The sequence below is a fragment of the Hermetia illucens genome, chromosome 4, assembly GCF_905115235.1.
Source record: "Hermetia illucens chromosome 4, iHerIll2.2.curated.20191125, whole genome shotgun sequence".
Classification (NCBI taxonomy): Eukaryota; Metazoa; Arthropoda; class Insecta; order Diptera; family Stratiomyidae; genus Hermetia; species Hermetia illucens.
Window position 1 is genome coordinate 135,118,454 of NC_051852.1, and position 16,753 is coordinate 135,135,206.

The 16,753-nt window shown below is 40.0% G+C and overlaps 1 protein-coding gene across 1 annotated transcript in view; it reads left to right on the forward strand.

Annotated features, from left to right (window-relative positions):
* LOC119656106 overlaps positions 1 to 16,753 on the forward strand; it is a 558,620-nt gene that overhangs the window by 419,167 nt on the left and 122,700 nt on the right. The window contains exon 7 of the mRNA XM_038062421.1: positions 2,071 to 2,200. Coding sequence (XP_037918349.1) covers positions 2,071 to 2,200 — 130 coding nt within the window. The remainder of the gene's footprint in view (positions 1 to 2,070; positions 2,201 to 16,753) is intronic.

Here is a 16,753-nt window from a genome sequence, read left to right on the forward strand (position 1 = left end):
AAGGCAGAGTGGAACACTGGCGTGTTGTCAGGCTATGGCACATTATTCTGCAGTGGATGTCTTGTTGACGATTGATGAGAGTGGAATCTATTCGCGCTATTTATCAACCGCGGACCTTATATGGCGAAGGCACGCCACATGAGGGAGGTTTCGCCCTTCGACCTGTTCCCATGAGCTAGACGTATGTGAATACAGTCACGATTACTGAGATATGCAGAGGGCACTGGTCTATAGGAGAGCATGCCACCAGACTTAGCATACCGTAGATTTCGCATTACTAAAGTTGCGCCGAAGATGGGGAAGGTACTTCTTTTGCGATTGTCCAACTTCAGCTAGAGTCAGGCTATGGATGCTTGGTACACCATTCTTTAAGGACTTCAGGGAAATCTCGAGCTGCAGGGTGACAGAGCTGCTTTCCTTTGCTAATGCTGGCTCTGAAGATCCGATCCGACTGGACTTTGTCCTTTTGCTCTTACCACAGCACTAATACGACTCCTTGAGTCACTGATACCACCTACCCAGCACATGAAGCTCACATTTATTTAGTCAAATTTTTCGTTCCTTTTGTGGAATCCACAGAGAGTACAAAAGCATTAAATATTTATCGCAACTTATATATAATAAAAAAGAACAGAACTATAAATAAATAAGTGCAGGAGATACCTATGTACACGCCGTGTCACAATTTTGAGATCGGATCTGGGAGTAGAAATACAACTACAAGAAGACCGTATTCAATTTTCACTGGATGGTGTTTATCTTCACTGAATTCTTCCCTATCAAGCATCCAGCGTCAGTCCCTATGTAGTGTGGATTATATACTAAGCATATATGAGATTTGTGTACATACAAAATCCGTTCTTATTGAATTTATCTGATTTGTATCGTCATTTCAACACAATTCTGACAAAAGTGCCAACAAACTTTGTCTTGTGGAAGCTGCTTAGAAATGATTTTGGGGAAAATCGAAAGACCCATATGTGTGTGTGTGAAGATGGAAAGATAAATTGCTGGTGTACTTAAAGTTTCACCGTAAATGAGATTGTGGCTATGTATGATAGATTCAAGTGGAAAATGGAAAATTCGTTAGCGATGAAACCCCCTCTGGGCTGTGTGTGCTCGAATGTGGGCATGTATTTATTAAGCGTAAGTTTCTCTGGAATAGAAATTCATATTTATTGAATATGATGAAATCCAGCTTAGTATGTTTGCACGAGTAGCTAACGACTTAAGAGTCTAATGCTGCCTTTCAAACAAGCTTCATTCTAATTTTATTGAAACTATTTCGAAATGGATCGTTGACTATTTACCATTGGGATTACGAGAAACGAAGAAGTGTACATGTTTCTTTAGTTCTGACTGCACAGCCACCAGCAACGAGCGAGGATTTCTAGGAATTAAAGGGAATATCTGGAAGTATGGCTTCGAAGAAAATGTAGAACTGGTGGTGGACAATCACCTGATAATCAGAACTCAAACATTTCAACGTCCATAAAAATACCAAAAGTTCCAAAATGTTGCTTGCATTTCGGCTTACTCTAGGATCTACCCGTAGTTGTTTGCAAATCAGAATCCGAAAAGGTACATAAAGATATGGCCTCAAGTGTAGCAAATATTATACCTTGAATTTCTCCCCATCCCCCTCCAGACAATCTGTCCAACACTTCAGCAGCAACTTCCAGACATCTGACTATTTACGCAACTATTCAAAATTTCATTTTGGTAATGCACCCCAAATTTTTCCAGTGATTTTTCCAAGGATCCACCTGCCGGAAAATTGCATATGACACGTGATGATATCCGTCCTGGCTCACATCTCTACATTTCCGTCAGCCACTTAGTCCCTTTATGCGGAAGCACACAAATGAGGTTTCCTAAGCAGAAAGATTGGTTGGCCTGTCTCTCCTTTGAATACGTCCTGTCCGTTTACCGTCTGTGCGCTCCTTGCCCATACAATATGTCTCTATACACATGCATGTTAGTGTTGTGCTGTTGTTTTAGATTGTTACGTGAGTATATTTTCAGATGCCATCAACAATTATTTATACATGAATTCAAATCTACTTTCAGGTGCCACAAACGGGCGATGGGTTTCTAAACTTCACGTCAATCCGAAGGGAGCACTCGGGCTGGTACAAGTGCTCTTCACGTCATTTGAACTTTCAGTACTCGAGCATTGGTTACTACCTCAGCGTCAGGTGTAAGTATTAGTTAAACGAGTGTTTGGGGTATGTTTTGCTTGATTCCTCCCAAAATGGTTAACGTTCGTCGCCATTTTCATTTTATGTGGAGCTTGTTTCGGGAGCATAGGTATTAAAGTCTACTGCAATGGTTGCTTCGCTCGCCAGGTTTAAGGGAAGGACACCCTTCCAAGGGTGTTTATCCGTTCAACTGTCCATTCACATTCCCATCCACTTAGGTTCGCCTCTCGCCGATGGTTTAACTGCCGTCGTCAGCGTCACCGTTACGGAGTTTCCTCAGCTTAACAAGCCTACAAACTCGACGGTACAGTTTTGCATAGGCCAGAGGGAAGCTGAGAGGAGGAAGTATCCCTGCACGAATTCGATTCTCCAGAACCAGGAACGGAACGAAGGAATTTTATTAAATTATGTTGGCGGTAGGTAGTGTGTACGTGTGAAAGAGTCCTGTCTTAACCAATTTCCGACCCCTAAAATGTTTCTGGAAAATGTTAATGGTATCCTTGGGGGCAACAAGGAAAATGGTGGATAATTCGGTTGAGGTTTTCTTTGGTTGTGTTGTTGATAAAATTGTGTTTGCGCTCAAAACGAATGTTTAGAAAGCCAAATTTTCACTTTCATGTGCTTTACATTTGAAGTAGTACTCTGACATGGAAGCTTGGGTCTCGGAGACATCCACGTATACATGCACACTTCTTTTTCATTCTTTCCGTACATACCAATTGGGTACTTTGGGGGATGGTATGCGGAGGTAGCCCACGCTATTACGTGACTGCAGATATTTTTTGTTAAGTTCTAGTTCAATCGCATGTACCTGCGGATGTTGATACAGATTTACGTTTGTATCGTTCGTGAGATTTCATGTGAAAGTCGTAAACTTCATGCATGGATATTAGCAAAACATTTTGCCGTATGGGTCGTGAGGTTGTGCAAATTTGACATGAAAGATGTTGCTAGTATGTGGAAAATTTCCTTCTTCAACGTCTGATTTTCGACTTCACAGTCATTTCAAGTTAGGGGACCATTGTTTTACCTACATAGATGGCGATGTAAAAGTTATGAAAGAACAAATACATGTTTGCCAAAGCGATAAAAAGTGTAGTATGTTCTTTAGAAAGTTGATAAGTCGTGCACGTAGTCCATAGACTTAATATAACCGCTTTGAAAATAAAATGGGTATTATGCCTCAGCGTTCTTTCAAAAATATCGACTTCTATCTTGGCTTTCACATTAGTGCTTTTGGAAAATAGTTAATAAGGACCTGTCCGGATAGCTCAGTGGTTAGAGCACTAGGCTGTCATACGGAAGGTCGCGGTTCAAATCTCACTGGTGGCAGTGGAATTTGCATCGTGATTTGACGTCGGATACCAGTCGACTCAGCTGTGAATGAGTACCTGAGTCAAATCAGGGTAATAATCTCGGGCGAGCGCAATGCTGACCACATTGCCTCCTAGTGTACCGTTACGGTCTTGAATGAAGTGCTCTAACACACTTCAAGGCCCTGATCCAATATGGATTGTTGCGCCAACGATTATTATTATTATTATTATTTCACATTATAATTTAACGCCATACGAAAGGATGTCCTTTCGTCTGCAGGCATCACTTGAGTGTGAAAGGGGGGGAGGTAGGCTCGTTGTCCTTCCAAATGTCGGGTCAATATCGTAGATTTACTTCTATATAATCTGTAATCGTGCTGATAGCTGAACCCTTTCTAGGGCTGTCTAAGCGCCATTTTAACGTCGTAAATTACTCATTGTACAGAGAATAAAAAGAAGACATAAACCCCTATGACGTGTTATCAAGCGCACCTATGCAACATCGCCTTCGGCTTTCCAAAATGTACTCCCGTTGCCCCACATACTATGCCACAGTTTTCCAAAAAGCTTGCTCACCTCCTCCATTGTTCTTTGCCACATCGTCGTGCATGCAAAACCCACAATGGATTTGTCGCTATTACTTAATGTGTGACCTACTCACTGTCATTTTCCCTTTCCTTTTCCCAAACAACTACGTCTGTCTTAAGCCAGGATGACTCAGATATAAATTGATGAAAGCTTGATAATTTTAAGTAACAGCAGTTATTACATTCCATTTACTATTCAAGAGTAGTAGGACAAAAAAAAAACTGTGGAACAGAATAGGACCATTCCGGTTTCAACTGCGAAAGCGACAAGTAGTTCATTTTGCAAGTGTTCAATTGTACGTACTTAAATTCTTATTTTAGTATACCGTTACAAAGTGAATTCTTTTCATTTTTAATCAAAGATTTCACATTCTTCCGGAAAATAAGTTTATCTACAACTAATAAAAAAAGGGAGGTTGAATACAACCTCCCAGAAAACATGTTCCTAAGGGATAAGCTTAAAAGACGTAAACTGAACCCAAAAGCGGAAAAATTCAGCACGCCATCGATGGTCAAAGAACCTAGTACTAGTGAAAATTACTACAATGAATTAGCCGAACAAGACGAAAACATGGATGAAGGTGAACAAAGTGCAACCAGTGAAGCTCCTAACCCAGCTAGCTCGACTAAACAGATAATGAAGGTAAAAGTCCCACCTATAACGTTTCCTTCGCTTCCGCGTGAAAACATCATTAAAATAATGGGAAACCTTAAAATTGAGGATTTTAACATTAAATTGATGTCTATCGGGCAAAGACTTTTGCTTAACAATATGGCTGATTATTCTAAAACCTACGATCATTTAAAAGCAATTAACGCTCACTTCTTCACTCATCGCCGAGCCGACGAAAGACCAGTTAAAATCATTTTATCGGGACTGCATAAAATGCCGCCCAATGAATTGAAATATCTGCTTATAAACGAATATCAGTTGGCAGTACTTGACGTGAAGCAGTTCGACACTGATAAAGCAGGTCGGTTTAACTCATACTATCTTATTTTCTTCGAACGAGGCACAAAGCTCAGTAAATTACGAATGATCAAGTCTATATATCATACTATGGTATATTGGAACTATCACACACGCAGAAAATCTGGCCCAACTCAATGTCGTAACTGCCAGCTTTACGGTCACGGATCATCTCATTGCCATTTACCACCTAAATGTCTTATCTGCAGTGGCGATCACTTAGTCTCAAAGTACGAGGTTAAGGAAACTGAATCGAATCGAGTACAGTGTGCAAATTGTAAGCAACAACATTTGGCAGACGAATATGACTGTCCTAAGCGAAAAGAATACATTGCGTCAAAAAATCGAATTTCTAACCGTTCGCAACCGAATAAACGACAACCAGTTGCTGATTATAATCTCTCGCAAGCTAATTTTCCACAGTTAGTATTATATCTACAGCTGTAGCTCCTCATAATCGATCAAATCAATTTTCTAGACCCTTGCCTTCATATAGTAGTGTAGTTAGAAATAATCTGAACTCAAATCGTAACAATGCTAGCATCAATGTACAAACAGACTTATTTTCTCCTCAAGAAATAATGGAGCTTACTAACGAATTAATTGTAAAACTTGCACAGTGTAATTCCAGAGCTGATCAGTTTAGTGTTATTGTCGACTTACCAGTAAAATTCCTGTACGGTTAATGTCTTCACTAAAATTGGTATACTGGAATGCACAAAGCATCAAAAACAAATTATTTGAAACTATGGATTTCATAGATTCTATTAGAACTGATATTTTTGTAGTTACAGAGTCTTGGCTAAAAGCAAAAGATAAGTTCTTTCATTTAAATTACTTAGTATACAGAAAAGATAGAGAAGGTGCAACTGGTGGTGGCGTCGCGATTTGTCTTAGGAAAAATATTAAGCATTCCGTTGTACCAGATATTAAGACTCAAATAATCGAGACAATATCAATCAAAATCGAGGGCTGCGGAGTGATAGTTACTGCTGTCTACTTTCCAGGAACAAGATTAAATGCTGACAAATTTAAAATGTTTGAAATAGATATTAAACTATTAACATCCAAGAACAATTATATCATTTGTGGTGATTTAAATGCTAGACATGCGTACTGGAATTGTGCGAGATCTAATAAGACTGGAAAAATACTTTTTGATATGATGTCAAGAAGGAATTTTCTTATTTACTCTCCGGATGAACCTACATTTTATCCATCTAAAGGCAGAAATTCTGTGTTAGATATACTCTTAACTGATGGGAAAGTTAGTATCTCAGAACCGCATATTCTTCATGCTTTGTCATCTCCACATTTACCCGTTTCAGTGTCCATTAATGAGGTGCAAATAGAACAATCACCAAAAATTGAAACCTTTTGTTTTAAGAAGACGAACTGGGTAACTTTCAGGCAAGTACAGATAGAAGCTTTGGGAAAAGTCAAGGTTCCAAACCTTGAAGATATTGAAGGTAAAAACCAAATTGACGATTTAATATTTGATCTGAATAATGCAATCTGGGAAGGTATAGAAATAAGTACTCCTAAGCTTACAAAGCAAGATGCGTGCTCACCCTTACTAGATGAAAAAACATTAGGGATAATTCGGAGAAAGAATGACGTCAGACGACAATGGCAAAGGTCCAAGGACCCTTCATTGAAGACCCAGGTAAATCGTTTAGGTAAACAAACTAAAGAAAGAATTTTTAAACTGAGAAACATAAAATGGAATCGAACTCTTTCAAGTTTAAAACAAAGTTCTGAAGTCTGGAAATTTCACAAATTGTTTAAAAAGGGTAACAAAAATAAAATTCCTCCGTTAGCAGCTGAAAATGGCCAACTGATATACGCCGACATTTCGAAGGCTGAATTAATTGCTAAAAATTTTCAATTGGCGCATGCTATCTCCAAAGATATGGGAAATCCTTTAAATGACGCGATCGTTGCTAACAGTACTAAAAACATTCCAAGCACGTTTGAAGTTCCAAAAGACGCTTACTGTAAAATAAAAGAGATTAAGAAGTTAGTTAAAAAGCTTAAGAATAGAAAAGCTCCTGGAGTCGACCAGTTACCGGCAGTTGCATTCAAAAATCTTCCTAAGAAAGCATTTCCCATAATTCAATTAATTTTTAACGCATGTTTAAAAGTGGCTTACTTTCCAGTAGCGTGGAAGTATGCTATTGTTATACCCATTTTGAAAAGAGGTAAAAATCCGAACTGTGTTAAAAGCTATCGGCCCATTAGTTTGTTAACGGTTCTATCAAAACTGTTCGAAAAAATCATTAAAGTCCGAATTGATCGCTTTCTGCAAAGCACAAATTTGATACCCAAGGAACAATTTGGGTTTAGAAATGGCCATTCAACCGTCCATCAGCTTTACAGAGTTTCGAGGGACATAACACAAGCTTTAAGTTCAAAGAACTCCGTCGGTATGATCACATTGGACATCGAAAAAGCTTTTGATGCCGTGTGGCATGACGGTTTGATATTCAAACTTTTCACTTTCGGTTTTCCATTATACCTTGTCAAATTGATTCGGTCCTTTCTTACAAATCGCTATTTTTCCGTTAAAGTTAATCTTACAATATCTTCACGCAGAATTATTCCAGCAGGTGTTCCTCAGGGTTCGCCATTAAGCCCGACTCTTTTTAATATTTACACATCTGATATCCCAGTGGACAACACCTGTCAGCTTGCCATTTTTGCGGACGATACCGGCTTATATGTCGCCAGTGTCGACCCTTCCATTATAATTATGACTTTAGAGCGAAAGTTAGAAACTCTATATCAATACTACCATAGATGGCGAATTAAAGTCAATATGAACAAAACGAATGCAATTTTCTTTACCCGTAAAAGAAAACGCTCCAGCCTACCTTCTCGCGATATAAACTTCCTTGGATCCAGCATCTCGTGGGGGGATAGTATTAAATATTTAGGAATGACCCTAGATAGAAAAATGACATTTAAACCCCATACTGAAGATGTTTGTATGAAAGTCTCCAAGTGTATCCACGCATTATACTCATTAATTAATAGGAAATCGCAATTATCGCAATTCAATAAGCTGCTTATTTTTAAAGTAGCTATGCAACCGATTCTACTGTACGCGGCTCCAGTCTGGAATCATTGCGCTAAATGCCACAAGTCCAAACTTCAGATCTCCCAAAATAAAGCTTTGAAATTAGTTCTGGATAAACCTTGGTACTCTTCAACTCAGCGGCTACATCAAATCGCGAATATTAACAGAATATCATAGCTTGCAGAGAAAAGAACGAGAGCTTTTCTACGCAGATGTAAGTCGGTAAAGAATCCGCTAATTGCATCTTTCTCTAATTATTGCTAAGGTATACTTTATTAGAGTTAGTTTAGGCTAGTAATAGGTATAAGTTTAGGTCGTAAGTTGCAAGCTAGGTTTTTTTAAATTTTCCTAGGGAATCTTGAGAATTGAAGCGATTGCACTTATTAAGATTGTTTATACTGCACAACTTACCATAGCTGAAAAGACTTAGTCTGTATCACTTAAATATTGATTGTATCTGTACATGAATTGATTTACACTAATAAAGCTATCTATCTATCTATCTATCAGAATAGGACCAATATACTATTAACTTTGAAATAGATACTTTCCTAAATTTAACTTTGAGGAAAACAGTTAAATTGAAAACCTTAGTTTTGTTGATGCGTTTCTCTGTCGCATCTTTTTGTATCCCCTTCAAATTCAGATCCATTTAGCCAAAGGACCATAGCTCGATGGGAGTAAATAGATGTAATCAGCGTATTTTAGAAAAGAAATAATAGTCCACCGAAGTTCTCAACATTCTCCCGACAAGAGGAAAAAGCGCCGGTGACAAAATATAACCCTAGTGGATTTCCGTTTGGACTTCTTGCTCCTTGATTATTTCCACGATGCTTTTAGATAATATCTTAACGACAGCAGGAAGCCAACAAACACCCCTGTAGTTGTCGCAATCAAAACAGGTTCACTTCTTCCGAATCATAACGATCATTTCCTTCTACAAAGTGGGGCAAAAGTAATCACTCTATTGTAAAACGCTATAACTATTGCAAATCTCGCCAATTGTCAGTTCGGTTTAGACATTTGTGACGTAAAGAAACTCGGAATACCAATCGACAAGCCAGTAATCGGTTTACTTCACAAGAACGCGGAATAGTTGTTTCCATTTTTTTGCGCAACAATACGTCGGTTGTGTTTACGTAGCGTGAATTTCCTCGCAGATTTTCTGGCTGTCCGACAAGTGCTCAGAAGTGGTAGTGAGGAAGATTGGGCGGCGACACTGTGGGCCGAACCAAAACCAAGTGACCGAGGAAAACCTCCATAGAGGGGTACCGGGAGACGCTGTGGTTTGCCGGCCATGATACAGTACGCGAATGCTCCAAACGCCTAATTAGGGCGATCAGACCTGAGTCTGCACGGGGACTCATCTGAAGTGGCAACAAGTCACGAAACCTTACCAGGGGTATACTGGTACCATGGGAACCGAACATTTGAATTCACATACCTTAGAAGACCTGAATTCACATACTTCACAAGAATTCCTGTTGTATGCATTTTCAGCTCGGTTGTTGCGGTTGGCCCCCTAATTGGAGCTTTATGGGCGTTGTGATTATGTTCAAGCGAACAGAGACCTTCGGGCTTCGACGTGGTGTTGCATTCAACACGGGAGGCGTACTCCTTAGTTTGGTAGAGATTTTGGTAGGTCTTGCATTCACCAGTATGAATGCTGAGTTATGCACTCTGTATAGGCTGATACCGTTGTAGCTTAACGCAGCGGGGCTCTGATTGTGATCACAAAATTAATCCGTGTCCTAAGAAGATCGCCGGATCAGGTCCCCGAGGCAGGTACCCACGTAAAACCATAGGGACGAGACTAGCCGTCTGACACCAACTGGACAAACACTGCGACGTGTGCCATTCATCTCCAATGCCATCCACCTATTACCCCCGGTCGCATAACAACTTGAATTGCATTTTCTATTGTCATTTGACTTTGGAGCACTCCACAGTTTTCAGGAGGGCAACCGCGAATATCGCGCAAAGTAGGTAATTATAGAGAGAAGGTATCTATATCATAAATCGTGTTCATAGTTCCAAAGTTTGGTACTTCCTTCTGTCCACCTTCCCCTTACACTAGTTTTGTACTGCCTACTTGTGCAATCAAAAGGTTTCGCAATATCAATGTACGCCTCTTGTCTTACTACTTCCAGATATCGCAGAACCCCGCGACTACAGCTAAAAGATTCACCTATCAGATTTCACTGAATAAGACCCGAATTAATTATAATCCTAACATTATTATTTATTTCGTGATGTCTCCAACTCCTTAATCTCGCTTGTTAAGGTTCTGTGTCAAACAAAACATTATTAAAATGGATTTACTGTCGATCACACATACTTTTCTCAGAAATAGTTATATCCATTGGCACGAAATCTAGTGGGAAGGTGGGAATTGTGAACACATAAACATGCAGTGAGTTACATCGTTCTATGTGGAACTTACGGGGGTGTCTCCATACATGAAAAACGGGGGTGTGCAATTTTTTCCACCGAATATAATATAATGAAAGGTCTCGATTAGTACTTTTCAATGCTGTCTTCAGCTCTGACATTTAATGCACAAGGGGGGAGGGCGGGGGTTAAAAAGTGGTTGTTTCCTTGACGGACCCATTTTCGGAAACTACCCAACCGAAGAATCTGAAAAAAATCATACCGATATCTGTGGAGATAAAGTAGGCAATAGTATATTATAATAATTTTTAGTAATTCACTACAAGACCCCTCCCCTCTTAGTTCATCCTAGAATCATGAAATTTTACAGTAATATTGACTAAAGGCAGTGGTATAAACTACTGACATAAAGCATGATCCTACCAAGCTTGGTGGAAATCGCACTATTATTAACAAAGTTGTAGTAGGTCAAAATTGTCACTTTAGGGCAAATAATAAAACTTTCAATGTCAACATCTCGTTAAAGTTAATATTCTGACATAATGGCATGTATCCAATGAAATATTTCTATAAAAGAAATAAACAAAACTTTTCATACCTGAGGCGTTCAGCTTCCGGTTCCTCGACTTGTTTATCAACTGAGACTACAGCACATTTCACTACCAAAGAAAACTTGCCCCAGATGTAAGGCCTTATTGTGACAATTCTCGTTCGCCTATTTGTCCCTTCTCTACGGTTCCCTCGATTTCAAAAACCAACGCCTTTTAGTCCCTCGCAGCCTCTAATGGTCAAGTGTCTTTCAATCATGTGCACCAAAGAAAACAGATCAATTATAACGATGCGACTTTTTTACTAGCGCAACGATGACCTCATTCAAAACCGGGTATTGACGAAAAAGGAAATAATTTCACTAGCAATGAAGAAAACGTACATCTAGCTGATCCCCTTGATAGCATTTTTACGATAATAATATCTACGCATCAAGTTATGAAACCGCTAGTTTGAGTAAGTCTTCACTCGAGTCTGGTCATCGAGTAGAAGACAGGAAGCGCCCTAAAATTGGTTTTAATTTTAGCAATCCGCATGAAATTATAAAAATTAAAAATAAGAACACGAAACCGAGTGCTCTTCGGTAACAATTGCCTGTTGAGATCATAAGGGTGCAAATCCATTAATGCTTCTGTTAGAACTCCAGCCTGCCTAAGTCTGAAGGAATGCTATATCAATAGCTGCCCAGTATCCTTCCAACCCATTTGTAAGACAAATGACGAGACTAATTAACTAAATTTTTGAGGCTGATTGATACTGTTCACATCCGATCTGGGTATATGTAATAACGTGTCTGTCTCATGCAGTGTCAAGAATTGCATTTGCTAGGAAACCGTAAAACCAGTCGATCTACTTCTCTTTCCTTTAAAAATATCGGCGTCCCTATATGGACAGGAATATAATGTCAGCTCAACATCATTCACTTTCCAATTCCGTATAACAAAAAACAAGAAGAATGCACATCAGCAAACATCTATGATTTTTTTGTCGTGAGGCTTCACTTATTTATGTATACCCCTAAACAACAATCATCCCCTAACCTACAGTCAGAACATATACCCACGTTGATAGCGAATGAATAGCCAACGCTGGTGACAAAATAAGCTCCTAGAAACCACTATTGCCTCTACATTGGGGTACATCCCCCCAAATATCGGAGCTAAAAGATTCAACATTGTGTCTAGGGGGTGTGCATATACACATATACTTTGCTCTGATGAAACCAATAAAGCATCAAAATAGGAACATCCTTGGGCACAGATTCCAATCAAGGATGAAAACTGGGAAGCGCCGAGTTGAAATTTCCACACGACCGTATAAAACTACCCTATCGTAGAAGCAGCCCGGTCGCTCTACGATACAATATCTAATCATACATTTGTCACTCATAATGGAGTTTGATGTATGCACGGAAATTTATTTTTGTCAGTGTATAGAATAATTCTTGATTATGGATGACATTTGATATATTTGTTTACGATTTTGTCATGCCGGGATCGTAAAAGGCATCCAATCTTCCTACATAGACACCACACGAGAAGCTGGAATACTCTGATTTTTCTTTGCAATCTATCATGGAGTGAAGACCAGCAAAGCCAGAGATGGTGAGGCATCATCACTTTGGGGACGTATGAATTTGTTCGTTTGATTTAATGGCTAGCAAATTTCGTCTCGTTCACCTTTCTAGTGGTGGAGTGGTAGCTGATGGCTGTTTCCATTTCTGCCGAGGCAAATCAAATACCATAAAATTTTGTGGTGAAAAATGGCATTTTCCTGCCTTGTATTTGCCCCTTGTGTTCCCATTAAAATTACAATCATACACAATGGGGGTGAATAATGTAGTCCTTTGATATTGAGCAAGGGATGCCTGGTAGAGAACAGACATGGCGAACGGAGTGTAATTAAGTCTAGATACATAAAATGGGGGTGAATTTTCTGGGCTAGTGTCAATAAAAGAAAAACCAATTTCTATGATCTTTTTAGGATGATATGTTTAAATTAAATAAGAAATTAGCAGATGTTCGATGAAAATAAAGTCTCATACTGCTTTGGATTCATTTGCGATAAAGTTTAAAACTGCGTCAGGACTCAATGATGTGCTCTATATTACTAATTGTTGCTTGTATAATACTAAAATTTCTAGCGATTTGAGTCAACGATAAAATTCACAGATTAACTTCGTGTAAACATTCATTGCGAATAATCAAATTAATTTCACTTCAGAATTTTTACCGAAAAACATCGCATTCCTTACATACCGTCAACCTTAGATAACATTAGATAGACTTCAAATGAAAATTGTGCATTTTTCTCCTAATTGCCTGCCGTCGGATGCACTTTGCCTAGCGGCTTCATATAAGCGATTGAGAAATTTTTGCATATCCACGAGGAGGATCATTTGATCGGAGCGGCATTGGAGAGACTTTTTCGCAATCGTTCAATTAACAGATTGTAATTTATTAGGTTGCTGCAAATGAAATGGCCATTTTGGTATTAAAATTTGAAACGACTATAAAGCTTATAAAAATTTAATTATTTAATCAAAATAGGTGCCAATCGATTCAAAACACTCCTCCCAGCGAGATTCAAGAGCATGTATGCCAGTTTCGTAGAAGTCCAACTGTCGGGTGTTGATAAATTCCTCGAAGGCAATTTCGACAGCCTCCTCGTTCCTAAATTGTTTTTCCGCTAAAAAGTGATCCAAATGTTTAAAAAAGTGATAGTTGGTTGGCGAAAGGTCCGGTGAATATGGTGGATGAGGCAGTCTCATACTGCAATTCATTCAACTTTTGAACCGTTGTTCTGGAAACATGAGGTCGTGCATTGTCGTGAAGGAATATCGCACCGTCTCTGTTGACTAATATCGGCCGTTGAATACTCAATTTTTGGTGCATTTCCTCGAGTTGGGCACAGTATTTCTGTGCATTTATCGTTTCTCCAGGTCAAAAAAGAATAGTGGATAACGCCAGCTGTAGACCACCAAACAGTCGCCATTACCTTCTTCGGGTGGAGGCTCGGTTTCGGCATATGCTTCGGTAGTTCATCAGCATCTAGCTATTGTGCTGATCCGCGACGATTGTCGTATAATATCCACTTTTCATCACATGCCACTATTCTGTGCAAAAATAGATCGCTTCTGTTGCGGGAGAGTTAAGAACTGAAAATTTCCATTTGAAACGCTATGTCTTTTTTCCGTAAGGGCTTGTGAAACCTATTTGTCGAGCTTTTTCACCTTTCCAAGTTATTGGAAGTGCCGGGAAGCTATCGAATAGTGTAGTGTTTCTCTTCAATGTCTCCCTCAGATTGACGTGTGTCGGATTCGGCTAGCAAACGCAGCTCGTCGTTGTCAATCGATTTTTCTGGATGTGCACGTGGGTCACTTTGAAGGTTTACGTCATCATCATCATCATCAACGGCGCAACAACCGGTATCCGGTCTAGGCCTGCCTTAATAAGGAACTCCAGACATCCCGGTTTTGCGCCGAGGTCCACCAATTCGATATCCCTAAAAGCTGTCTGGCGTCCTGGCCTACGCCATCGCTCCATCTTAGGCAGGGTCTGCCTCGTCTTCTTTTCCTACCATAGATATTGCCCTTATAGACTTTCCGGGTGGGATCATCTTCATCCATACGGATTAAGTGACCCGCCCACCGTAACCTATTGAGCCGGATTTTATCCACAACCGGACGGTCATGGTATCGCTCATAGATTTCGTCATTGTGTAGGCCACGGAAACGTCCATCCTCATGTAGGGGGCCAAAAATTCTTCGGAAGATTCTTCTCTCGAACGCGGTCAAGAGTTCGCAATTTTTCTTCCTAAGAACCCAAGTTTCCGAGGAATACATGAGGACTGGCAAGATCATAGTCTTGTACAGTAAGAGCTTTGACCCTATGGTGAGACGATTCGAGCGGAACAGTCTTTGTAAGCTGAAATAGGCTCTGTTGGCTGACAACAACCGTGCGCGGATTTCATCATCGTAGTTGTTATCGGTTGTGATTTTCGACCCTAGATAGGAGAAATTATCAACGGTCTCAAAGTTGTATTCTCCTATCCTTATTCTTCTTCGTGTTTGTATTTGACCAGTGCGGTTTGATGTTGTTGGTTGATTCGTCTTCGGTGCTGACGTTACCACCATATATTTGGTCTTGCCTTCATTGATGTGCAGCCCAAGATCTCGCGCCGCCTGCTCGATCTGGATGAAGGCAGTTTGTACGTCTCGGGTCGTTCTTCCCATGATGTCGATATCGTCAGCATAGGCCAGTAGTTGGGTGGACTTGAAGAGGATCGTACCTCTTGCATTCACCTCAGCATCACGGATCACCTTCTCGAGGGCCAGGTTATAGAGGACGCATGATAGCGCATCCCCTTGTCGTAGACCGTTGTTGATGTCGAATGGTCTTGAGAGTGATCCTGCTGCTTTTATCTGACCTCGCACATTGGTCAGGGTCAGCCTAGTCAGTCTTATTAATTTCGTCGGGATACCGAATTCTCCCATGGCCGTGTACAGTTTAGGTGCAACTGTTGTCCATATTCCAACAGTTTTTCCATCGCCTGCCGCAGAGAGAAAATCTGATCTGTCGCTGATTTGCCTGGAGTGAAGCCTCTTTGGTATGGGCCAATGATGTTCTGGGCGTATGGGGCTATCCGGCCTAGCAAGATAGTGGAGAATATCTTATAGATGGTACTCAGCAACGTGATACCAAGGTTTACGTCACCTGACCGGAATTTTTCGAACTACCGCCATGTTTTTCGTTCGCTTACCGTATCAGCTCCACTTGTGCTGCGACCAGGAAGGTCGCCTGCGCTACTTTATGACCAAGTTTAACCTCATACAGAAAACGTATACGTTCTTGGCTCTTTTCCATCCTTTTTTCCTTTTTATTTACTGTTATCACGACGACTGAACTGAAATGACTACTTGATTAAATGTAGGATTATTAATACTTTATTATCCGGCACTAACAGCGCCAACTGGTGGTGGTTTGATACAGCAAAATCGCAACTAACCTCACTTGATTGCCAAATCGGCCCTTTCATGTGCAAGAAACTAATACATCGTAAATTTCAATTTTTTCAGGCTGTCAGTGCTACGGTTGAGAAAAGTGAAGAGTATCGGACAAAAGATATATTTGTATCAAAACCCCATATTTCTAACTCGAAAAAAATTCATTTTTAAGTAACCATATTCAAATGGGTTTACGGGCTATCTGTCCTTCTGTCAAACGCGTTTTCCCCCCCACCAACTTGCTGAGATGAAATTTGGTAGAAATATGAAAGCTAGAGAATCTTACCCATACAGAGAAAATCATGATTTTGTGGGGAATATCAGGGAGGCCCCCTTACAAGTGAAAAGGAAGTGCAAAATCCGCTTTCTGTGAAGATGACCATATGGGATATTAAGCGAAAGGTCCATGCTATCACTTCATGAAAGGCGTCTCAGGTTAAACATGGCTGCAAAGTAGAGGACTGAGAGGTTAAAAATAAAGAATAGTTTAACATACTGAATTCATATAACTGCTATGCTTTGGGTAAAACAAAATTTGATTAAAATTGGTTTACTGTGTGCCAGGAGATTTTTTAATTTACGAATCCTTTTGAGCATGCAATCTGCCGCGCCGTCTTAATCGTGACACTCGGATCACAAGTTTTCTAGTTCTAAG